Here is a 26,097-nt window from a genome sequence, read left to right as displayed (position 1 = left end):
TATTGTAAATATCAATTTTGAGTGAATTATCTTCAGTAGTTACTAAAATATCGCAGTTTTCGTATTTCTGGAAATTACCGTTATATGGGAAGTGGGCGTGGTTACTGTCCGATTTCGCCCATTTTCAATACCAACCTACCTTGGATTAACAGAAACCTACATACCAAATTTCGTTGAGATATCTCAATTTTTGCTCGAGTTATCGTGTACACGGACAGACGGACAGACGGACGGACAGACAGACATGGCTTAATCGATTTCTCTATTCATTCTGAGCATATATGTATACATTTGTCTATATCTATCTCGATTTGTTTTGGCTGTTACAAACAACCGTTATGTGAACAAAATTAATATACCCTTGTGCACAAGTGCGCTCGGGTATAAAAATAAATTACCGAACTTGATAAATAAAGAAAAAAATTACCAATTTTGGTTAAAAATTTCTAAAGCGGCAACGCTGGTCAGAAGGCATAATTCCATTGCCGTCTTGCTGTCTCCACAGGCAAAAGTTTTTATCTTGATAATTTTATCAGACAATATTTTGCCAATGGAGACCGTATATTGCTCTTGGCAAGCAATAATTATCAGAGCTTATATATTGATAAATATGGCCAGCAATCTGGTAGTTTGACAACTACATTTTCATTTGCTCGAAAACTTCGTGGGGCCAGCGTGGGAATGTGAAATAGCAAATTTTATAAAATTTTATTTTATTTTTATTAATTCTTTTATCAAGATAAAAATTAAAAATTAAATTTATATCAGGCAATAAATTGGGTAGGCAAAAACTTTTGCCTGTGGAGACGGGCCGTTGAATAATCTAACAAAAGTGTTATGCCCGTGAAGAAGTTCTTGAAATTCTCCAATGATCTTGCGTTTCATAGCACGGTTAATCGCACAGCGAAATTAATTTGAAGAACTTTTTCACTCTCAAGCGGTAACACTGATCCGGTTCGATGGTGCATCTGTTCTTAAAATTGCATAGTAAATTTGGTGGCAATTAGAGTCCGACCGATTGTTCGGCTTCGACTTCGGTTTGCCGATTAATAGGCAATATTTTTATATTCGGCTGAATGTTCGGTTGAAAATGTGTATTATAATTTAGAGGTATACATTTATTGTGAATAATCTGTTTCAAAAAATTTGGTATGTATTGCAACTTTTTCTTAAAATCAGCTGTCAGCCACCTGACGGCTCCTTTTCCTTACCGTTACCCATACAAATCTCGAATCATAAATACGATTTTCAGTAATAACTCGACTTACTTTACTTACTTTTACAATAGCCCTAATTTTTCTTATTGAATATTCGATTAATTTCATATTCTACATACATATCTCCACCAAGTTCCAGAACTCTACCATGAACAATTTCCGAGACATGCAGTATGAAAAATTCGGTTTATATTTAAGGTGTCACGCCCCCTTTATATATAGATTTTTTTTAGCCTATGACCATCCTTGGGAATTCTGCAGTAGATGTCCGAAATTAAAAAAAACGGTTCAACCGTTCCCGAGCTTTGCAAACAGAAAAAAACTCCTTTCAAAATATGTATGTATGTATTAGGGATGTTGCGAATGTGGAATTTTAGACATCCGCGGATGCGAATGCGGATGCGAATATCTAACAGCTAACATCCGCGGATGCGAATGCGAATTCGGATGTCAAGTATTTTTAAGAAACAATTTCAGAATCTAGCATAACGGCGAGATCGTTGTTTAAACAGCTTACAACCGGTTACAAACCAAACCAGATGTGTCAGGTTTTTCTAAAGCTTTTTAAAAAGGATTCTTCAGTCTCATTCCTTTGGCTGTTGCAGAATTTGGGGAATCTGTAACATCATGAGCGTTTTTCGATTTTAGTTTCTGTTATTTTTAATACTTCTTTCTGCGACTGGTTTGAAAAATTTGTGCTTATAGCGAGCTAAACAGGTGGATATGAAAAATAAATTATTATATTCCAGGAATGAAATTTTGAACAAAATTTTGTTTTTAAATCGTGGCTGCCAGCCGAATCGGATCAGAATATTGTTATTTAAAAAAAAAACCCTGTTTTTTTTATAAGCATTTGAATCTCTCGTAATTTTTATCTTATTAAAGGTCAGACCTATAGTTTTTTAATTATTTGAGCATTGATTTTCTTCATGGCCAGATGCTTACCATTTCTGCTGAAAATCCCTATTTAAGGAGCTTACTCTTTCATTTTAAATAACAAAGAAGAGACACTTTTATCACAGAAGTGTTTAGCCAAGGATCCAATGTATATCCCTATGAAAAAAAATATTGCCCGACAAGTAAACAAAATTACTGTTTTTAAAATTTTTGCTAAAAATATATTTCACAAAAGCCCCAAATTTGGTTAAGAATTACAGTGTACACTTTCTTCTTTTGTATCTAGTAGTTTTTTTTAAGATTGGCCCAAAAAAATCATAATACAGAAAGAAACCAATGCAGGTATTTAAAGCACAGGAAAAAAATTTGCTAAAAATACTATGTTCTCTTTGAGGTACGTCAAAGGTCAAGTAGAAGTTGGATCTTGTATGACTGCCCATTGATAGCTCGGTTATATAGCTTAAGAAATAAATATGTTTAAAGACATTTTTATCAAAGTTGATAAATATAGCATTTGACCATTTTTGTTACACAAATACTCCCACGACCGCAGGCAAAAATATTGACTACAATTTGTCATTTTGTTTGCCATATATACGTTTTATTGGTGCACTTGCACAACATTCGCATTCGCAAAAGCTCCGCATTGATTATTGTGAATGCGAATGTTAAAATTAATGCGGAAGCTCCGCGGTTGCGAATGCGAATGCGAATATTCGCAACAACCCTGGTATGTATTAGTATGCATACATATATTCCAAATAAATTCAACATCGGACCATAAATACTGCGTTTTCAAATATCTCGACATCTGCGCCACCTAGCGTATGAATTCATCTTTCATATGGCATTGTTATCTGGTTCTATGCTAACCTTTGAAGTGGCTCCCTACCTCATCGCAAGGTTGGTTAAAAAGTGATTCCAAGATTTGATTATAATGACGAATCTATGGATACGACTGAAGTACATAATGAAGGTGAGAATGGTCCAACGGCCAATTTGGCTTCATTCGCTATTTTTAAACTTTTCACTGAATGGGAGAATGAGGGTTATGTTGTACCTGAGCTGCGTGTAGCTCATTCTACACAACCAGGATCTGGTACTGAGGAAGGCAGTGTTGATGGAAGTCCACAATCTAAGCCGCACAAGGCACAGCCAATACGCTCTGAGTTGCCAAATAATTGGGAATCGATACATCCATCCACCTTGCTTTGCATGATGCGACCCGGACTACAATATCGGGAACTAGGTACAGTGGGTGATTCCCCAAATGTACTTCAACGTATGGGTGTTACCGTAGATGATGTGCAGTACGAGAGTTCTGGACGTTCTAAGAAAATTGCGCGTCGCAACGTTGCCGTATCTGTGCTTGACGAGTTGTTTGGCACAAACTTCGTTATGGAGCAACAATGCCAAGACTAATGAGCAAAAAACTTCACATGTGCTTAGTATTTTAGAACTTAATCTTCAAATTCTGTAGAAAATAAGCGAACCTTGTCGCATTCAAGAATTTTACCAATAAAGGACACAGGTGAAACTTAATAGAAGCTTGTAAAACCAATCCTTAAAATCGCCAACCTGGGAAAGCTGAGAAATTTAATTTCTATATACATACATACATACATATAACTCAGACTTTCAGAAAAACTGTTTTTATCAATCCCCAAAAAAGCGTACAATTTATAGAATGTTAATAGTCCGGGAGCTAGCGACAGTAAATATGTGCAGATTTTATCGTCAAAGACAACATATCGGGGGCTTAAATTTACTGCTGTAGATTAACAAACAACAACACTTACATCGCACCGTGGGACCTTTTGGTGTCAGGAATAAAAAACCTTAATAACCTTAATTTATCGTCTTTGGCCTTTTGTGTGGTTATCAATTAACATTGGACGATGTCAAAAGTTGATCACTTACACTTACACAGCGGGACAATGTACCGCTTACAAGCGCGCAAAAATGTCAAAGTTTTGGCGAAAATCGACCTATGACATCGCACTTTAAGTTTATCATGGACATAGAGGAACGCATTATACATTTAAAAATAATGTGCTTACATCGCATCCGCGGTACAAACCTATTGTAAGTGATCGGCAAAGTCGACGTCGCATATAGGGACGAATCGAGAATATAGGACGAAAAAAAATTTTTACTCAATATATATTTGAGAGATTTCAATGGAAGTTGGTATTTAGGGGTCTTTGCTAGCACTCTTCGATATATATATTAAAATTTTAAAAATTCAAAATGGTGGATCAAATATTGTGGGCCACTTTTTCAAAAAAAATATTGAGTCGCTTGAAACTTGGTATCCAGGGGCATTCATCGTCGGTGATTTCGAAGCTGGTATTTCAGAATTTTAAATTGTGGATCCAATATGACCAACGACTTCTTTAAAATAATTATAGATTGTAATGAAACTTGATACCTAAGAACTCTCGGAGTCACTGATTACGAATTTAAAATTTGATTTCCAAAATTCATATAATTATATGGCCCATTCTCAGAAACTTCGAATTTTTTTGTGAAAACATTTTTTTTTAATTCGCGAGCACAAGACTGCAACTTTTTGTATGCGTTCCTTCAGCGGCTAGGATACAGAATCTAACATGGAGCAACGTTTTAAAGCAATGCACCATACGTTTTTAACGTTTTTTCCTGAAGTGGAAAATGGGCTTAATTTTAGTCTGATTTCGTAAATTTTCAACATATAGCTTTTTTATGCCAAGGTCAATAATTGCACTGAGTTTGGTACAAATTGATAAATCGGTTACCGAGATATACATACAGTGAACCAAATAACAAGTAATTTTTAGCCAAAAAACCGACTTCAATTCTCATATAAAAAAAAAAATATATATATATATATATTTCGTGATCCAATAATCGGATCTAAACCAGATTAGTATGGGACCACCTCTGAGATACTACCTTTCTGATGCAAAAATAATTATCGAAATCGGTTGACGTGGTTCAAATTTATGCGGTAACATACATAAAAAAAAATATTCCGGCGAACTGATAACCTCCTCCTTTTTTGGAAGTCGGTTAAAAACTGGGGCGCGACACTTTAGTAAGTTTTGGCCATGATGCAATAAAATAAGGTGGTATCAGTTGTGACACCTCGATTTGACACTGCCTTAGCGCAGTAGAATAAGAAGAAAAACGGGAAGAAATGAATCCCCATTTGGGGAAAAAATATAAAATTTCATATTTTCTTCTAAACAAAATTTGCTTTTTTATAGTATATTCGCAATGAAATGAAATAAAATAAGATATAATACCTTTTTGAGGAAACAAAGTGTGTATACAGAGAAAAAAAAAAAAATTCAACTATATTATTAGGCAAAGAATTGTTAAAGAAGTAAGACTGTTTCATCTAAGGCAGTCAATATGGCGGAATTAGAGCGAGAAGTTGCCAACCGATAACACCTTTTATTATTGCATCATAAGTTTTGGCTGTTTTTCTTTAGTTTATTTAACGTTTATTATTTTTTTTATGAAAATGTAGCTGAGTACTTAACAAACACGATATAAATTAAAATTTCAGACTTTGTGCAAAAATTACAAAAATTCTGCAAAATTTTACCAAAATTACTAACTCTTGATCAGCGTCTTTAGACAAAATTTTGGTATTCAGTTTTGTAGCCTATTAAATTTTAGTAAAGTGCAGTGCAAATTTTAAGTATCTTGGACTTACCGTTGATTTTTGGCAACTTTTTTTTGTTGAGGGTACTCCCCATTTTTATTCATATAAAAAAAATTCGAACATAAATTCCCAAAAATCAACGGTACGTTCGAACGAACAGCGCAAATTTGATGACATGCACAAAAAATGGCTTTGGGTATAATATATATTGTTTTTTTTTTGTAATTTTTAACCGACTNTTTTTTTTTTTTTTTATGTATGTTACCGCATAACTTTGGACCACGTCAACCGATTTCGATAATTCTTTTTGCATCGGAAAGGTAGTGTCTCAGAGGTGGTCCCATGCTAATCTGGTTGAGATCCGATCAGTGGATCATGAGATATATATATATTTTTTTTTTATATGGGAGTTGAAGTCGGTTTTTTTTGTTAAAAATTACTTGTTCTTACTTATTTTTCGCTCAGTAACTTTTTAAATAACAAATAAAAAGTGGTGCACGGGGATCATAGTTCAATAGTATATTGTACAATGAAGCACACACTTCTTTGGCCTTTTAAAGAAGTTTTTTTTTTAAATCTATCTTCTAATGAGAGCACATAAGCCTGCCACGTCTAGATCCCTGCGATATTGCAGAAAACAATTTTGTTAATCAAAATTTCAAAAAATGCTGAACTTTAATGGAATAAATAAAAATATATGTTAAAATATGTTATTTTTTATTATTTTATTAAATAGTACGGGTTTTTAGCTTTCGTAAGAAGAAATAAAAACCTACTCATTCTGTGCACTTTTTGAAGTAATGGGTTTTTTGCTAATGCATAAAATCATTTTTTAATTTTTTTTCAGTGCCATCAGATCTGCACGAGTCGTTCTATTTTCAAAAAGGAAGTGTCAGATTAAAAAACTTGACCTGTAGACGATAGAGGTTTATTTTTTTTTACAGAGTTGTCACCTGTTAAAAAATTAAATTTAAATTTTTTTAACAAGTTAAATGAAGTTTTAAGAGAAATGTGTATGAAAACGGTTAATTTTATAACTACATATAGAGGGATGCCACCTATTTAAAAAATCTAGCTTAATTTAAATTAAAGGAACTAGGTTATTGAGTCAGGTTTAAGAAGGTTTTAGCTTGCAAATATCACGAAGAGGGTCGCCACCTGTTTGTAAAGGCCAATTTAGTTAAACTAGAATAATAACTGTTTTAAACCAAAGGTTTACGACATTTTATTTGTTATTTTATTACAAATACATACCTTGTCAATCAGTGATTTGTTCTGATTACATTCCTTTTAAATTAGTCTTAAATTAACTCAGGAATGTTTTTACCCTTCACTTATTTTTTGCTAAATATGCCCAATTTTTTCTTTTGTCTGAAACCGATATTGGTGTATGTACATATTTCCGTTGCCTTATTCCCTTAATTAAAGTGAATTTGATTTTCTAAAAACACGTGGCAACCGTTCTACGTGTCATTTAGGAGTAAAGCCTTTTCAAAACCATTTCAATTGATACCCATATTGTAATATCTAATTCATTTAACTTAACAAATAATTTTAGTAAAATTTATAACAGGTGGTAAGCCTTTACAAACAAATAAAACTTTATTCACACCTGCATGCCAAGCCCTGCCATTTTACACCTCACTTTTGAAAATAGAACGAACTATATTTACATACCTAGTATGTAAATGCCACATGAACCAAAATTGTCAACTTCAAACCGCGTTTACAGTGAATGAATCAAAGTTATGCAAAAACAAATTGCATTTTTGAATTCAACGTTCTCAATTTTAGAATCTAAGAAGCGAATTTTCATTTAAATCCGTCCATAATTCTATTTTTGCCCACATTTTATATAGAAGGGAATCACTGTGCGGCGGCGAATTCGCCGATCACTTACAATAGGTTTGTCCCGCGGTTGCGATGTAAGTACATTATTTTTACATGTATAATACGTTACTCTATGCCCATGATAAATTTAAAGTGCGATGTCATCGGTCGATTTTCGCCAAAATAACTGTAAGTGATCAATTTTTGACATCGTCTAATGTTAATTGATAGCCACACAAAAGCCCAACGACGATAAAATAAGGTTATTTTTTTTTTACACAATGATAATGTTCTAGGAAGGCGTTGCCCAGCTAACTGGGTGTAAGTGGTTGGATTGCTTGATTTACGTGACGATAAAATAAGTCACTATAAACTGTCGCTAACCCCCGGACTATAAGATCAAAATGTTCCGCAATCATTTAATAATTTTGATGTATATATACATAATCATGTACTTATAATTTTTAATATCTAACTAAATTTTGTTTGCAGAGCAACTGGTGTCACGGGGTCAATACGCGTCAATGGTGAGCCTATTTCAACAAACTCACCCAGCTTTCGCGAACTTTCCTGCTACATACACCAAGATGACCTTCTGCGACCACAGATGACTGTTGGCGAAACGATGATGCTAGCCGCGCATTTAAAGTTGGGCTTTGGCATCTCCAAGGAATATAAACAAAATTTGGTATGCTACTACTTCGATTTATTGCTGTTCAGTTTTTAGTGCATATTTATTTATTAGCCAGTGAATATATTCTGGCTAATTCGTATACATGTATATCTGTACAAGTATTTATGTATATTCATGTGTATGTATGTATGTATATATATATACGTATGTAGAGTGATTTAAAAAGATCGCAGATTTTCTTTTATAAATAAAACAAATACAATTTCTTATCATATCATGATAACGTTCATCGTAACAGCGTTACTGTCAGATGACCGGGTAATATACATACATATAACAGATTGGCGCTTACACAATATGTTAGTATTTGACCGAGCTGCTCCGCCGATTTGTGCCGTGCGCCGCGTTGTTGTGGCACAAAGCGTTGGGACCTACAGTTTTACGCGGACTCCGAACGGNTTTTTTTTTTCTTAAATTGCCGTGATATAGTCCTTTCAGGTGTAAAGTTTCAGCCCATTCTGATGCCTCCTTCCACTTACATCAACACATGTCCACAATGACTATTTTCATATAAAAATGCAAGAAAAACTCGGTTTTCTCGAAATGAGTAACCGGTACAGAAAAACCGATTTCATTTTTGAAATTAGAGGGGCATAATACTTCTAGGTGTGAAGTTTCAGCCAATTCTGACCACTCCTTCTATTTTTGTCCATCATTTGTATGGAGTCGCGGCACTGTGCGGCGATTGTATTTTTATGAGAAGCCTGCCGAGTGTCGACCGCTATTAGAAACAAATTTTTTTTTTATTTACAAAACTTTATAAAAACTAAAACTGCTAGGCCTTTAGTAAGTAATCTACCGACCTTTGAACTAACTTGAGTTTCGAAAGAAAATTAGTTAGGGCTTTTCTACATAAAATTGTTCATATGCTGTTATTTTTTGCATGATGGCCAACTCTTTTGGAATAATATTAGCCCGAACACAAAGAAAACGTCGAGCTACGGACCACAGCTGTTCAATTATTTTTCAACGTATTCTTATGCAGATAATTATTTTGGCGACGACTGTGGTTGTGGTCAGATTAGATCTATTTCTATTTTTCCAGCGACCGATAAAGTTCTTCTTCTTCTAAACTAAATATATAAATTCATGATGTCGCTGCCGCGTCCAAAAAAAATCATCTTGCCATCGACAAAGCGTTTAGATATTGAAGTGGATAACAAGGATAACAAAGTGGAAGCTGTGGCCTGTAGCTCGTCGTTTTCAATGTGTTCAGCACTTATGAGTCTAATCGGAAGGAATGTAACACTTGATTTGCGGCAATGCCTTTTTTCCATTTGTGTGTCAAAAATACTAAGCAAAAGATTTTCATAAATATTCTGTTACCCTTAGGCTAGGTTAGGCAAGATAATGGGCCCTTACACCCATTGTGATATCTCTACGAACGCTTTAGCAGGCGGCAGACCGCCGAGTACCTTCCCAGGTATTTAAGCCGCAGTCTAGCAAAGGCTGACAGCTTAAGAGAAGGTGCTGAGATGATTCCACCTCATCGTTCCCCATGCAGCTACCAAAATAAGGAACAGGTATGATACTTAATATAACTACATAAAACCGAATCAAGCAGATCTTTTGATTGCCTACGGTCCACCCTCGTCCAGAAATACCTTACAGTAGCACACGTCCTGGTTTTCGCGCAGCGTAGTAGGCTGCTTCCTTATTAGCAGAGAGCTCTGCCTAGAAAGCAACACAGCGATCTGGAAGCCCAATTTTAAGATTGACGAAGAGTTCCTGGGCAAAGGCTCCTACAGCGACCCTTCAGTCAAGCTTCGCCACATCCGCGTAAAACTTCACCGGGGCCTCCTTCCAACCACTGCCCCGTTCATTCATCTATAAATGAGGTGTGCGTAGAGAAATAGCCAATTGGTGCCATACTAGCCACGCAGTTATTAGCGTTATTAGGGATGATCTCTAAAAATTCTCTAATATTAGATTGCCAGTCAGGCAATCGGTGCCACTTGGTTTGACTGCAGTCTTTTCTACAGCTACCCTGCGATACCGACCGGAGCTATGTTAAGAAAAACGTTAAGAGCCCGGGGTTGGCACTTACTACAGTTTACAGTAAGTCCACAGTTTGCAGACTATTCGGTCACCTGGTTGAGTGAAGTCATAGATGGTATCCTGTAAGGATGATTTTAAAAGCCCTCTCAAAAAAGGCATAGTAAATTAGGTATAAATACTTTCTCAATCGGCTTCAAGATCTTCTGCAGGACGTTTTCGATTGATACCCTTGATATATGCGTGTTGTGATCCTGACCGGAGATCACGGAGAGTTCTGTATTTAGTACAGTGTTTTAGACAGGAACGAAAAGAGGCTGATAGGTCTGAAAGCCAAAGGAGAGATGCGAGAGCTTTTTACGTCCTTAAGTATAAACGTCACCCTGATCACTCTCCTGTTGATATACTCTCACATAACGCAACTAGCGACATCTTCAGATTCTTTTTCGAATATATTGGTGCCTGCCACCGCTGACTGATAGGCGATGCCACTGTCCCCAGAACCCAAATGGTGGCTTTTCCTGTGACTAGGTCGCATGGAAAATGGCCACCGAGAAGCTTGAGCTACTTCTCACTACTCATTGTCCAATTTCCTGCCTCGTCTCTCAAATATCCAAAGGAAGCAGGCCTGCTCGCAAGAGCGCGCCTTTCGCAGAAGCCTCGCCAAAGCTTAGATTTCTTGATTTCAGACTTAAAAATTACTTGTCCTGCTCTGTAAAGTTCTCAATCAGAGAGTAGCCTAGTCCTGTGGGTTCTACTAAAGAGCCGTCTGCTTGGTGACCAGAGGCCAGACGTTATCATAGGATTTAAATAGCTAAAATGTTATATGCAAATAATAGGTTGCCAAATTTTACTATGGGTCTTCGAACAACAATCACCAAATGTTTTAAGCCATTATGAAATTGATGTCATCATGACACTGTTATCAACTTATTATATTTTTTGGAATATGTACAGTATTTAATTGGATACGCCCTAATGAGTACAGCTGTCATTAAAACAAAATGCTTCAATTCCCATAAGCAACAACAATGCGATAATTGATTAACGTAACTACTAAATGCTTTTTAATGTATGTATGTATATACATTAGGGTTGCCCAAAATAAGTAAAGTCGGAATTTTAATGCTCTCACCCCCTCGGATTACTCTATATCGAAAAAATATACCCCTATTTTTTTATTTTAAAATCAAAAATATTTAGAGGTCGCTCAAACCGCTCAAAGTTGTCCATGTATTTTAAATGGGAAAAACACCTTTTCATAGAAATGGTATAGAATTCTTGAAAATCAATATTTTTTGATCGCAAAACTCTGTTCCTCTTCAGGAGACTCATTCCCAACAAATACCCAATTATTTATTTAGCAATTTTTTCATACCAATGTATTTTGATTTATCCCCTATTGCATTTTATGGCATTTTATGGGAGTTTTGGCGAACTTATAAAGTATAGTTACTATAAAAAAAATTTCAAATAATTGGGTATTATTATTGGAATCTTCTGAAAAGAAGTGGAGTTTTCCGATCGAAAAATATTGATTTTCATGAATTCTATACTATTTTTACGTAAAGTGGTTTTATTCTATATAAAATACATGGAAAACTTTGAGTGCTTAGGGCGCTAAAAATTTTTTGGTTTCAAAATAAAAAATAGGGGTATATTTTTTCCGGTATGAGAGCATAAAAATTCAGATTTTAATTTTTCACAAGCGTTTTTGGGCCACGCTAATATACATATATATGTATGCATGAATGTACACATATACAAATATGCGTGTGTATATAAACACAAACAATATATAAACATATATATGTACGAAGCTTTCTGCACAATTAAACATTATAATTATTTGCAATTATTCTTACTTTGCAGATCAAACATATTTTGGCTTTGCTGGGTCTGGAACACCGATTCAACGTATTTGCGGCGAAGTTGTCTGGCGGTCAGAAAAAGCGCCTGGCCATAGCGCTCGAGTTGATAAGTAACCCGCCAGTTCTGTTCTTGGATGAGCCAACAACGTGAGTATAGCCCAAAATAGTTTTTCGAAATCAGCTGTTTTTTAGAAAGTGTGGTGTCCAATGAAGGGACTGACAATACATCAGTGGCAGCTGGCAGTACTGCTCAGTTTAGCCCAAAGTCAAAAAAGCTGTCATTGACAACGCCAATGTTTAGTTATTTGCCCACTGTTTTTGGGTTAGTGAAAGGAGAGGAGGGGGCGTAGGTCCTGATATCCAACCCACTGGAAAGAGCACAGTGCACACTTTGTAAAAAGTTACACCTGATCCCTCGAAACTTTCCAGAGACCCCTGGGGAATCCTTTGAAAATGGTCTAAAATTAGCATTTTTTCACCGAACATGTATACTCGATAAACAGTATTTTTGTGCAGGACACCTTTCTATTGCCAAAGGTATTCAACATTTCCTGTGCATATAACTCCGGCTACACCGAAATTCACAAAAAAGGTAATTTTTCAGACCGAATTTATTAATAAATTGGTGACCGAAAATTACAAAATTAGATTTTACAATAAAGTGTAGACCCTTGACTACAAGTGTGTGTACAATTTTTTGGATCGGGTCACCCATTCGGATACAACAGCCGAAATCATTGGGCAAATAACTAAACCGTACCCAGTTAAATAGCAATAAGGTTTTCCTCAAGCAAACAATTGCACCAAAATGTACGTATATGTTACCAATTTGCCACAGAACGAGGACAAGCTCGAATCGAACTCATTAAAAAATATGTCGTGCAATTTTGTGGTGCTGAAAATTCTATGGAGCATTTATAAACATACATATATTTCACAACCACATAATTGCTTAGTCACGATTTTTGCAAACATCCTACAGAAATCACATGTCAATGTCATTCACAATCAGTAGTTTTGGCTTTGTGAATAAATAAATAAATATTTCTAATCACAAGAGTTTACATTAAGGTGGCCCAAAAACAGTAAAGTCGGAATTGTAATGCTCTCACCCCCTATCATTGTTCTATATCGAAAAAAGTATACTGCTATTTTTTTATTTTAAAATCAAAAAATATTTAGAGGTCGCTCAAAGCGCTCAAAGTTTTCCATGTATTTTTATATGGGGAAAACCGCTTTTCGTAGAAATGGTGTAGCTTTCTTGAAAATCAATATAAACAACCGGGTATTACTATTGGGAATCTTCTGCAGATGAAAGAGTTTTTCCGATAGAAAAATATTGTTTTTTTTAGAAGTCTATACCATTTCTACGAAAAGTTCTTTTTTCCCATATAAAATACATGGAAAACTTTGGGCGCTTTGAGCGACCTCTAAATATTTTTTCATTTCAAAATAAAAAAATAGAAGTATATTTCTTTTCGATATAGAACAATCCTAGGAGGTGTGATCATAAAAATTCCGACTTTACTTTTTCACATGCATTTTTGGACCACCCTATTGTACATACATATGTAAGTGCATGCATGCACAGGCATATATATTTATTTAAATTTTAATTAAACTTAAGTGAAAGCCACATACTGCGCATATACACGTAGATACATACTACATATATGCATGCATCCATACCCTGCAGGAAATGCATCTAACTATAAGCTAACTTGAACTAAAGTCACTAAAGGTCACTATTATCTTTATATTTTCTTTGAGGAAAGCTACCCATATTTCTATGGCGGTGGCCGTGAATAAGTCAAGGGTGATTACCTCTGCATTAGATATCAACTAACTTGTAACTAACTACTTTTGGAAATAAAATATCCATATAGTGTAATAGATGTGGTAATTAATCTCTTGTCACTGGACCTCGAAAATTATTACGGAAGAAATTAAATTACTGATTAGCCCAAGACTACTGAGTAAACGGGATGCTCATGCGTACTTACATATGTACACATATATGTTTCTACGTATGTATGCGTATAAGGTGTGTCCTTATTAGCGGGCGTAGCGTTCTGCGTACTCCTCAGCAAGTTTTTCTAAGAAAGTTATCGTGGGAAACAGACCCCATTTGTTTCATTTATAGCCAGGGCCGGATTAAGAATGTGGGGGCCCGTGCCGCTATACATGTGGGCCCTTTTTTGTTGAGTTAATAATTACGCACAATTAATTGAAACACATAGTTTAATTTTAATTTTAACACTATAATTAATTATCGACTTCTTACCTTGTGTTTTCTTTTGAAATTCTCACCGGAATTTCTTTGTACCTACCGCTTATGCTGTATACAGTATTAAACGACTGACCAGGGCAGTCTCGTATATGAAGAGAGATGGAATAGTACGAGGAGACATGGAATAGTACGAATATTTTGTATTTTTGATCCGGCTTATTATTTAACTCACGTGCCCTCGTCCCTTATTTCCATATTTTTTGATATGTCCGGTGGTTATTATCAAATAAGTCGAGAATCTCATCAGAATCAGGAGAAGTTAATCTAGGTTCCGTAAGATGTATTGATGGTGCTGATACATCTTCTTAATACCTAGCAATTTTTTATGTAATCGCTGAAAAATTATTTTTGTGTTCTTTTGTCATCACATGTGGCGGCCCCCACCCCTTAATCCGGCCCTGCCCTTAATCCGGCGCTGCTCATAGCCTTCGACTTGTAAACTTAAATACCTTTTAGAGTGTAAAGTTGAAATTTAGAAGTCTTTTGAGCGTTTTATTATTGCCCAGTAATTGTCTGTTTCATGGCTGAAATATACTCGGAGGTTTGCTATTGCCTGCCGTGGAGCTACTGCTGTTAGAAAAAATTTTCTCATTCAAATTTTGCTTGGACCAGGGATCGAACCGCACTCAACCACAGCGGCTACAAATACCTACTCAAGACAAAAAGAAAAATCGGCATGTATGCATATGGGTCGTTCTCTTACAAATCGTACCTACACCTTTTTTGACTTAACGTTTTACATAGATGCGGTTATCGACGTTTGCGGCTCCATGTTATATGCATGGAGTCGAAGACGCCTATAACGCTGTTCAACCAGAGATTGAGTAGCCGACGCTAAGTTTTATGCACTAAATAAGGTTATATCTGTATCGCAAAATTTGTTGAAATGTCAAATTTTTGCACAAAGTTTTAAATTATGGTTAATATAGTTTTTGTTAGATAATGTTTTTATCAAATACTAGCCATTGCCCGCTTACTTCGCGGCGTCTAATAAGATCATTCGCGTGGGCCAATATAAAAATAGCGTCTAAAAGAAAAAATCTCTACCAAGCGTGCATGATCTTCTTTGATCTTGCAACTACAACACTGGTCCGATGCGTAAGAAAATAAAAGTTCTTATAAGGAAACTCAAGACCACAGATGTACGTTTTCTGTTATATGAGGACAAAGAATTCTCGCTGTCCCACAGGATATAAAATTTTCCCATACATTGGCTAAATTATTCGTGTGATCTCTTGAATATCGTTCAAATGAAGCCATTGATATACCAACCGTGTGGTGTGGATGTGGTCAATTCGCCTCTTTTACAATTCGTCTTTATATTTGTGAACTGGTTTCTTTGAGTCTTACTGCTGCAATATCGGCCGCCCCGAGCAACTTCGTTAATCGGAGGTAAATGCAAGATCGCATTAAGGGTATATGAGGGCGTCCGACAAAGGTGCGCTTACACAATTCCATTTAGCCATCTGAAACATAAATACATGGAGTTTCTATATATTTCGGCTGTAGCGCCATCCATTGGGTAAATTTTCTGCAAAATAAGCGATATGAGAAATTCATTTTGTATGGGAGGTGCCACGCCCCCTTTTCCACTACCTTCCGCTTTTCGTCGTAAGTACGGTATTGATAATATATATAGCTGTGGCAAATTTAAGGATATCAGCATACACAATTACATTTACACAATTTCATTTAACCATCTGAAAAGTAAATTCACATAAAATAAAAATAGGGCCAAAGCAGGCCAAACCCATGGGGTTTCTATATATTACGGCTGCAGAGCCATCCTTGGGTATCTTTTCTGCAAAACCATTGCTTATCATGAAATGATTATCATAAATTTCAACCAGGTTGTATTAAAAATAAGGATTTTCTAAATATCTCGTCTACAGCGGCACCCAGCAGGTCCATTTCTTGCAAACGAAGTCATCATATAGGTGGCTCACATTGCGAATTTGAACGAAATCGGCCAATAAATACGACCCTTATAAATGACTCAACTCCAGTGTCACCAAGCGAGTTTTCTTGTAGTTAGTCTGTAATAGGACCATATGTAAACGGTATAACCTTCGACAATTTGACTGAACTCTATCCAGTGGTTTTTGAGTTCAGTCCTAACAACAAAAACAGTTACCATTTTATGTACATATATAGATACATATGTATGTAGATAGGACAGTCTATAATAGAGCTGCAAAACTATCGATTGTACTATCGATAGTTTTATTTTTGTAAAAACATCGATTGTTTTCGGGCGATAGTCGATAGTTTCGATAGTGCCGGTGCATTGAAATTTTGTGATCTTGACTTAAATAAATGACGCTGTGAATTGAACTAAGGAAAATATTTCGAATTTCTCGCTTAAGATGTAATATTTATACTTGCATATGGACAATATTTATATTTACATATGCACATATGTATATATTATACACATTTTGTTTGGAGTTGAAGTTTCCCTACATATACAACACGATAGTTTACGATACTATCGAAAATATTGATAGTATTTTTCAAACTATCGAAACTATCGAATGGCGTCAATCAGCTCTAGTCTATAACGAAAGTCATAAAAATTAAAATTTCATATTTTGTGCAAAATTTAAAAAAATTCTTAAAAATTTTCACACAAAATTTTACCTTTTCCTTTCCTTTTTTTTTAGTTAAAAAGAAATTAACAATCGCTCAATGCGATTTAGAAATCTAGGAGAAAATGATTCCCAGTGATGCATGCCTATCTATGTATACATATTCACATAATAGACGTAACTTGCTGTCCACATTAGCGATTGTTCATGTTTTGCGATAGATCTCTGGCGATGATTCGCTTGTGTAGACCGCGCATCGCAAGGGTGAACTATTAAATAGTTAGCTTCAGAGCTTTTTTATACCCGAGCGCACTTGTGCACAAGGGTATTATAACTTTGTTCACATAACGGTTGTTTGTAACAGGCAAAACGAATCGAGATAGATATAGACAAATGTATACATAAATGATCAGAATGAAAAGAGAAATCGATTAAGCGGTGACTGTCTGTCCGTCCGTCCGTCCGTCCGTCCGTCCGTGCACACGATAACTCGAGTAAAAATTGAGATATCTTAACGAAACTTGGTACGTGGACTTCTTTTGGGCATAGGACGGATGGTATTGAAAATGGGCGAAATCGGACAATAACCACGCCTACCTCCCATATAACGGTAATTTTCAGAAATACGAAAAATGCGATATTTTAGTAACTACTGAAGATAATTCACTCAAAATTGATATTTACAATGAGTTTTAGACGAAAAATAAGAATATTAAAAAATTTTGGCAAATGGGCGTAGCCACGCCTACTTATGGTTACATGTGTATATCTTGGTAACCGCTGCACCAATTTCTTCCAAACTTGGCACAGTTGTTGGTCCTGCTACAACATACCAAATGGCCGAAAATTTTTAAAATCGGACAATAACCACGCCCACATCCCATATAACGGTAATTTAGAAAAATACGAAATCCTCGATAAATCAGTAAATATTAAAGCTAATTTATTCAAAATTGATGGTTGCAACAATTTTTTACCAAGAAATACGCTTATGATACAATTTTGGAAAATGGGCGTGGCACCGCCCACTTATGATCACATATATGTACCTCGCTAACCGTTCGAGCAATTTGAACCAAACTCGGTATGGTTATTGTGCTTGCCACATAAAAGCAAAGCGTTGAAAATTATTGAAATCGGACTAAAATTACGACCGCTTTTCATATAACGGTATATTTCAGAAATGCTTGAAACTGCAATATTTCGAAATTTAAGGACGCTAATTTACTTAAAATTTATACACCCCGGCTTATCGTGTAGCGGTAGCTTTCGGAAAGGTAGAAAACATATATTTAATAATTGCGCCGGGTATTTAATGTTCGGCTCCGCCCGAACTTACACTTTCGTACTTGTTTAATTTTAGATTTTAATGAAGTTGTGTTTTTCTATTATAGATACATATGCTCAATACAGGTACTGATATATGTTCCAGCCGTTTGGTAGTTTAGTGACATACAATATACGGAAAACTCTATAAATTGTGAAATCGTAACTTCTCAGCTTTCTTCATTTTTCAGCAACAGCAACAAAAAGTTTCAAATTTTTTTAAATCGAAAAACCTTCCCCACAGAAGATCCAAAAAAGGACCTTTTACAGAATTGAAACCGGTTCAGCCTTTTTCTCAGGCATCGCCGTCATACGAAAAACATTTCATTTTTATATATATAGATATAATATATATATAGATATAGATTAATTAATAAAAAAAGGCATGTATGTATATTAGAGTGGTCCAATTTTTGTATGGGGAAAAAAATTTCATCCTAGAAAACGGGGCACCCCTCATTTTTTTTCTAATTGATATTTGTGATATCTATACATACTTTCAGATTTCTACTGCAACCAATACAGGGTGCTCAATGACCTTGAAATGCGTTACTGGATCGCTATGAAACTGGCAAAAATATTGGTGATTTTTATAAAAAGCTACTGTTGCCATGACAGCTGAAGCTTGTGATATTTTAATAGATAATTTAAATTTGAAATGTTGGGTGCATTCCAAAACGTCAAAATATATAGCATCAGTGTCTTTTATTTCTAAACCGCACTTGGAGAAAAAGTCTAACTTGCGCAACCTAGTTGAAAACTAGCATCTAACCTTGGTTGCGCACATTTGGAATTACATACTACTGAGGTTTAGAAATAAAAGAGACTGATGCTTTGTATTTTGACGATTTGGAATGCAGTCGTTCTTAGGTTACGTACCCAATTGTTTGATTAATATATGTACGCAATACTTCTAGAATATGAGCATAATGAGCATCCTCTAAATGGATACTTAGAAACGTAAGGTTTGGTACCAGCATCTCTTTCGGCAAGTGGAAAAATTTTGGAAGGTGCCCCAAACCCTATCTGGGAAAACATTTTTTTGGCCCACTCTAATGTATATATGTGCATAAATAGATACATTTTCTGCGGCCAAATTATTTCATTTTCATTCATTTCAATTATTTTTTGTTAATATTTTGTGTCCGTTTTTAATTATTAAGCAGCAGTTAAAACTTGCATACACAGTTATTAAAATCTCTATCACGTTTTTGCTAGAGAAACTCTTTTTCTTTCTTTTTTAAACAGGCACACATTCCATTTTGCGTAAAGCTACCCAATGCGTCATATCTTATTTACGTAAGCTTGGTTACACCCTTTTTTTCCAATGACTTATATGTATATCGAAATGCGGGGCGAGTCAGTCGAATATTAATCGTAAAGAAAGTTTATTAAATTTACTTCTTGACAATTCTACTTAATTTATGATATCATGTATATCCTGCAAATGTGTTTACAGAACTCAAAGTTCAAAGATGTGAGACGAATTAATGCATGTAAATTTTGTACATGTGCCAGTATCTGAAGGGCAGAAATGTCTACCAACCGTGTCACTTTTCTAAGACCGTCATGCAGCTACTAGGGATGTTAATTTTTCGTCTTTTTCCGATCCCGGGATTTTCGGGATGGCGTTGTTACAATAACGGGATCCCGGGATTAGTCCCGGGATTTAGATATTCATTACTTTTCAACAACCTGAATCGAAAAATTGCTTCTATATTGTTTGAGAAGCTCTCCTACCATGAAATAAATAATAAATGAATGGGTTTGAAACCTACTTTTTATTTAAAGTGGCGTCTTTATTTTTTCTCTCTGACCGCAGGACTTAAAATAAGGACTTTGTAATTTCAAAGATAGATTAATTCCAAAAATTATTAAAAAAATCAATGCAATGTAGAATAAAAATATGGGTAACAAATGCAATAGGAAATGTCTTTAGAATTTAAAAAATTTAATTTTTTTCGATTCACAAGGACGCATAGGTAATTTTTAAGCTGAACAAGTAAGAAGAACGAAATTCGAGGATGTTATCGAGTTTATATAAGCCCTTAACATATAATTTTTTTTCAAAAACAAATATTGCGAAATTTTAAGGATAAAATTTTAAAATGACATTTTCAATATTTACAAGCCCTTTTGCACTAGAAACTTGAATCTGTTTAAATTCTACATGACTTCCCCATTTATTTTATACCCATACTTCTTCTCTAAGCAAATTTCTTTGAATTTTTTTAATGNGCCATGACAGCTGAAGCTTGTGATATTTTAATAGATAATTTAAATTTGAAATGTTGGGTGCATTCCAAAACGTCAAAATATATAGCATCAGTGTCTTTTATTTCTAAACCGCACTTGGAGAAAAAGTCTAACTTGCGCANCCCTTTTTTTCCAATGACTTATATGTATATCGAAATGCGGGGCGAGTCAGTCGAATATTAATCGTAAAGAAAGTTTATTAAATTTACTTCTTGACAATTCTACTTAATTTATGATATCATGTATATCCTGCAAATGTGTTTACAGAACTCAAAGTTCAAAGATGTGAGACGAATTAATGCATGTAAATTTTGTACATGTGCCAGTATCTGAAGGGCAGAAATGTCTACCAACCGTGTCACTTTTCTAAGACCGTCATGCAGCTACTAGGGATGTTAATTTTTCGTCTTTTTCCGATCCCGGGATTTTCGGGATGGCGTTGTTACAATAACGGGATCCCGGGATTAGTCCCGGGATTTAGATATTCATTACTTTTCAACAACCTGAATCGAAAAATTGCTTCTATATTGTTTGAGAAGCTCTCCTACCATGAAATAAATAATAAATGAATGGGTTTGAAACCTACTTTTTATTTAAAGTGGCGTCTTTATTTTTTCTCTCTGACCGCAGGACTTAAAATAAGGACTTTGTAATTTCAAAGATAGATTAATTCCAAAAATTATTAAAAAAATCAATGCAATGTAGAATAAAAATATGGGTAACAAATGCAATAGGAAATGTCTTTAGAATTTAAAAAATTTAATTTTTTTCGATTCACAAGGACGCATAGGTAATTTTTAAGCTGAACAAGTAAGAAGAACGAAATTCGAGGATGTTATCGAGTTTATATAAGCCCTTAACATATAATTTTTTTTCAAAAACAAATATTGCGAAATTTTAAGGATAAAATTTTAAAATGACATTTTCAATATTTACAAGCCCTTTTGCACTAGAAACTTGAATCTGTTTAAATTCTACATGACTTCCCCATTTATTTTATACCCATACTTCTTCTCTAAGCAAATTTCTTTGAATTTTTTTAATGATTTTTGAATTACTGACGTCAGAGTGAAAAACTAAAAACGCAATTTTACTATATTTGGCCCACGGTTTCGCGAATATATTGATATTTGTGTTTAAAATTTACTATCGCGCGGCCAATACTGGTCAAGCAAAGGAGTTTCTATTATTATCAGTGCAAATTACAAATCCCGAAAATCCCGGGATAACTTGCCAAGAATCCCGGGATTTTCGAGACCTTAAAATGTCCGGGATTAACATTCCTAGCAGCTACATGTGTAATTGTTGGGAAGCGGTGAAACTTTATAATGAAATGCATTTCAATGTCCATTTCGCCGATTGCATTCTTGATTAGCATTCAATGAATTTTAAACAAGCGTTGCATTGCCTTTTTTTGCAAAAACATACGTACATATGTATGTAATTGAATACTGTGTTGCGCACTCAAAGGGTTCACATAGGGCAAAGATGCCCAACGTTTCATTATCTGTGTGGTAAAAAATTACTGATAGCCAGGAAACGAACTTTTAGGACCTAAAAACGTATAAAAAAGGGCGAAATAAAATAGCGAAATAGGCAGGAAAAGGCACTAGAAATCGCGAAAAAGACAAAAGAAGGCACTAAAAAACCGAAAAAAATTCAAAAAATACATTTATTTTAGAAATGTTTATTTTACAAGTAAAGCGCGAAAAACTATGAACTACCAAGAAGATAATTTAGGTAGGCCGTCATAAGTAAAGCCATTCTAAGGGGCCTACCCAAGAAGGGCTGAAAAAGGTGCTTCCTTGCATGCCTTCTAGAAGGGCTTATCCATTTACAATTTACGCGAATGAATAAATTTGTATTATTTAGCATTACAAATGAATTTCAATAAACATTTTAAGTTGCAATAACACATATTTGACATAAACCTTAAGCAAATACTTCAAAGATATATGATTTCTATAAATCAAAGAAGCAACTTTAAAAAAACTCGGCCAAAAGGCCTTCTGAAGTACGTTCTATAAAAGCGTTCTGGAAGGCCTTCCATGGGTAGCGAAAGCCCTTTAATTTGTGCCACTCCATATAAAAAAGAAAGGAGAAAGGAATGCAGAGTGGAAGGCCTCTTGACTCTCAGGAATACCTTTCGGAAGGGCTTTTAACTCCTGAAATTATCTACTGGGAGTTTCACTATATGGAAAATTTGTATGTACTTTGATCCTTTGACTATTTTCTCCTTTCGAGTTTTTAACTCGCAAAAGTTTAATCTCTATAGTTGTAGCAACATTGAGCCACAAGATGCATTTTGAAGTTTTCTGGCAGTATTTTCATTAGATTTTCGAGAAAAAAAGCCTTGAATATACTAAACGTGCACCCGACGTGAGTTGATACGAGTTAAATGTTTAAAACTTTCATATTATCAGTAATAAGGGCTTTTTCCTTGTCCTTTACAATTAAAGGTAGAAAAGGCAAATATCTTAAAACAGGCAAAAAAATGCAACATCAAATGTGTTTATATGGAATCACGGAAAGCTAAATCGTGGACATTCTTAATCGAATATACTCTTTCTGTTTAGCACAAAAAAAGGCAATTTCTATAAAATCTGTCCCCTGTTGATAACTTATGATATTTTAAGTGTCCAAAATCAAAATGCTTGAAATCTAAAAAAATCACTGCAGTTCATTTGAATAGCGCTCTATGTATTTCTGAAGATGATTTTAGGGCCGTTTTCTCGACTTCCTGCTAAAAATCGACGGCCGGTCTGGTTTATTGACTTTTTATCGATTGCCGATTGTAAGCATGTGAGCAACAAATTTGATAGGCAATCAAAGCACCGCACGGTGTCCTTGAACCAGATTCAACTGAATCGATAAGGAACGATGGAGTCTCCGATTCGACTATATTAGGGGAATGTTCCTGAGTTAGAGCACGTGAAGTTCAAAATCGTGGCAAGTGCCGTTTTCAAAAACGGTAACTTTATCCATTTTCATATAGGTTTTCAATAAAGTTCTGGATGAATGATTATATATATTTACATATATACAAGTCGATTGCATACATATTTATACATACATATACTAGCAAAGCACCCGACGTCGTTCGGGGTAAACAAATCAAAAATATAAAACAGTAATACAAATATTCAGTTCAGCACAAATTAGAGGAGGAAAACTATTTTCTTCAACTACATACTATATATTAATCATCACTTTCTGTACTAAAAATCTTGTTGCATTACTAATATAAGGTGGATCAAAGTAACGATAGAATTTTTAAATTAAAATTAGTCTACTATGATAGATTCCGTTTAGCTTCCTATTCGCTTAGCTGTTTTAGTATAGCTGCACTTTTCCAGTAGAATGCTTATTTCAGAAGTAGTTTTATTCATTATACACGCACATGTTTCGTTTAACAGCATCGCGGGATCAATAAAATGATTTAATCTTTCCATTTCAAAATGGTCAAAAGACTTTATGGCTTAAAAAAAAAACCAGTTTTAAATTTCCGAGTGGTCTAATAGCGGAATACATATGTATTTATCCCCCTTTAACAAACACATTTATACATACTTTATTCTAAACACCGCCCATATATATGTCTGCATACCAAATTTCAGGTTCATGTGACTTATGGTTCCCAATTTATGGCTGGTTAAAAATTCCACGCCTATGGAATGTGACACACCCCCTTTTACAAACCCATTTATATATACCTTACTATAAACTCCTACCAGAGATATGTCTGCATACCAAATTTAAAGTTCACGTGACTTATGCGTTCGAATTTATAGCTGATAAAAAATTTCACGTCTACGGGATGTGCCACGCCCCCTTTTATAAACTCATTCATATGCACCTGACTATAAGCACCTACCGTAGCTGTGCCTGCATACCAAATTTCAAGTTCATATGACTTATGGTTTTGAAGTTATAGCTGTTAAAAATTTTCACGCCTATGGGATGTGCCACGCCCCCTTTTACGAACTCATTTATTTATAGCCTACTATAAGCACCTACCATAGCTATGCCTGTATACCGAATTTCAAGTTCGTGGGGTGTATGGTTCCGAAGTTATTGCTAATAAAAATTAGCAAAGTTATGACAGTATTGAAGTAAATGAACGTTATGTTCATTTACATTTTCGCTATAATGCCCATGGGGTAATTTTTAAACATTTTTCAATATAATTTAAAAAAATTATAATTTTTTTACCTACGCAAGTTTTTAAAGAGTCGATACTTTTTGGTATTTGCGATATTTACTCAGTACTCATGAAAAGTATCGATATTCTGTACTCGGTACTCGTATCGTTCTATCACTAGGGACAACGGATCGTCAAAGTATCCGGAAATGGAATCAGTAAACGGACAAAAATTTCGCACTTCATCCACTTTTTTGTCCTTTTTCGGAGCGGTTTTCGGAGTTTTTGCTGGCTGGGTATGTACACTTACATATACAAACTCAGATGTGAACAGTCAGATACGTGCGTAATAAATTTTTGTATTAAAATATTATTTTTAATACGAACATTCTTAAACGCTAATCTATACTAATTATATAAAGAGAAGTCCCGATTTTCATGAAATTTTGTATACAAATAGCTTTCGGTAACCACCATGTTTTAGGCTAAAAAATTTTTACTTTTTTTCGGGTAGGTGGACCACGGACCGGTATATTCGAAAAAATCTTATTATAGTCCGATGTGCTTAAAATTTAGTACGAAAGTAGCTTTTTAGCATATATTAGCACATATTACCCATTTTTTCCGGGAAGTGGTCCAGGGACCGATCTATTCGAAAAAATCGAATTTACGGTCCGATTTGCTTAAAATTCGGTACGTAGGTAGCTTTTTAGCATATATTAGCACATATTACCCATTTTTTCCGGGAAGTGGTCCAGGGACCGATCTATTCGAAAAAATCGAATTTACGGTCCGATTTGCTTAAAATTCGGTGCGCGGGTAGCTTTTTAGCATGTATTAGCATATTTCATAAATTTTTTCCGAGAAGTGAACCAGGGACCGATCTATTCCAAAAAATCGCATTTATGGTCCGATTTGCTTAAAACTCGGTACGTAAGTAGTCTTTTAGCATATATTAGGATATATGGTCAATTTTTTCCGAGAAGTGGACCAGGGACTGATCTATTCGAAAAAATCGTATTTACGGTCCGATTTGCTTAAAATTCGGTACGTAGGTAGCTTTTTAGCATATATTAGCATATATGATCCATTTTGTCCGAGAAGTGGACCAGGGACCGATCTGTTCGAAGAAATCGTATTTATGGTCCGATTTGCTTAAAATTCGGTACGTAGGTAGCTTTTTGGCTGGATAAGCTTATAGATTCCTGTTTTCCAATTTTCATGCAATTTCGAATATAAATAGCTTTAAGTAACGACCATATCAAGGGGCGAATTCGTCACTAGGCAAGATTTTTTTGCGCCAATCAGAAACAACGGATACTGTCAAAATATAATTATAA

At 35.0% G+C, this 26,097-nt stretch overlaps 1 protein-coding gene and 1 long non-coding RNA gene across 3 annotated transcripts in view; one reads left to right on the top strand and one right to left on the bottom strand.

The window, feature by feature from the left end:
• LOC108358593 (ATP-binding cassette sub-family G member 4) overlaps positions 1-26,097 on the top strand; it is a 199,732-nt gene that overhangs the window by 96,058 nt on the left and 77,577 nt on the right. For both annotated transcript variants that reach the window (XM_017610015.1, XM_017610014.1), the window contains 2 exons: positions 8,089-8,284; positions 12,158-12,303. In XM_017610015.1, the coding sequence (XP_017465504.1) occupies positions 8,089-8,284; positions 12,158-12,303 (342 nt within the window). The remainder of the gene's footprint in view (positions 1-8,088; positions 8,285-12,157; positions 12,304-26,097) is intronic.
• LOC108358594 (uncharacterized) lies at positions 2,882-24,730 on the bottom strand. Its single transcript, XR_001846792.1, has 3 exons — positions 24,720-24,730; positions 12,564-12,570; positions 2,882-2,977 (listed from the first exon to the last, which is right to left on the bottom strand). It is a non-coding gene; the product is annotated as an uncharacterized LOC108358594 (long non-coding RNA).

Source organism: Rhagoletis zephyria, unplaced genomic scaffold (genome assembly GCF_001687245.7).
Source record: "Rhagoletis zephyria isolate East Lansing unplaced genomic scaffold, Rhagoletis_zephyria_1.1 Rzeph_scaffold_00272, whole genome shotgun sequence".
In the NCBI taxonomy this organism is placed as follows: domain Eukaryota; kingdom Metazoa; phylum Arthropoda; class Insecta; order Diptera; family Tephritidae; genus Rhagoletis; species Rhagoletis zephyria.
This window is presented reverse-complemented; position numbering and strand designations above follow the sequence as displayed.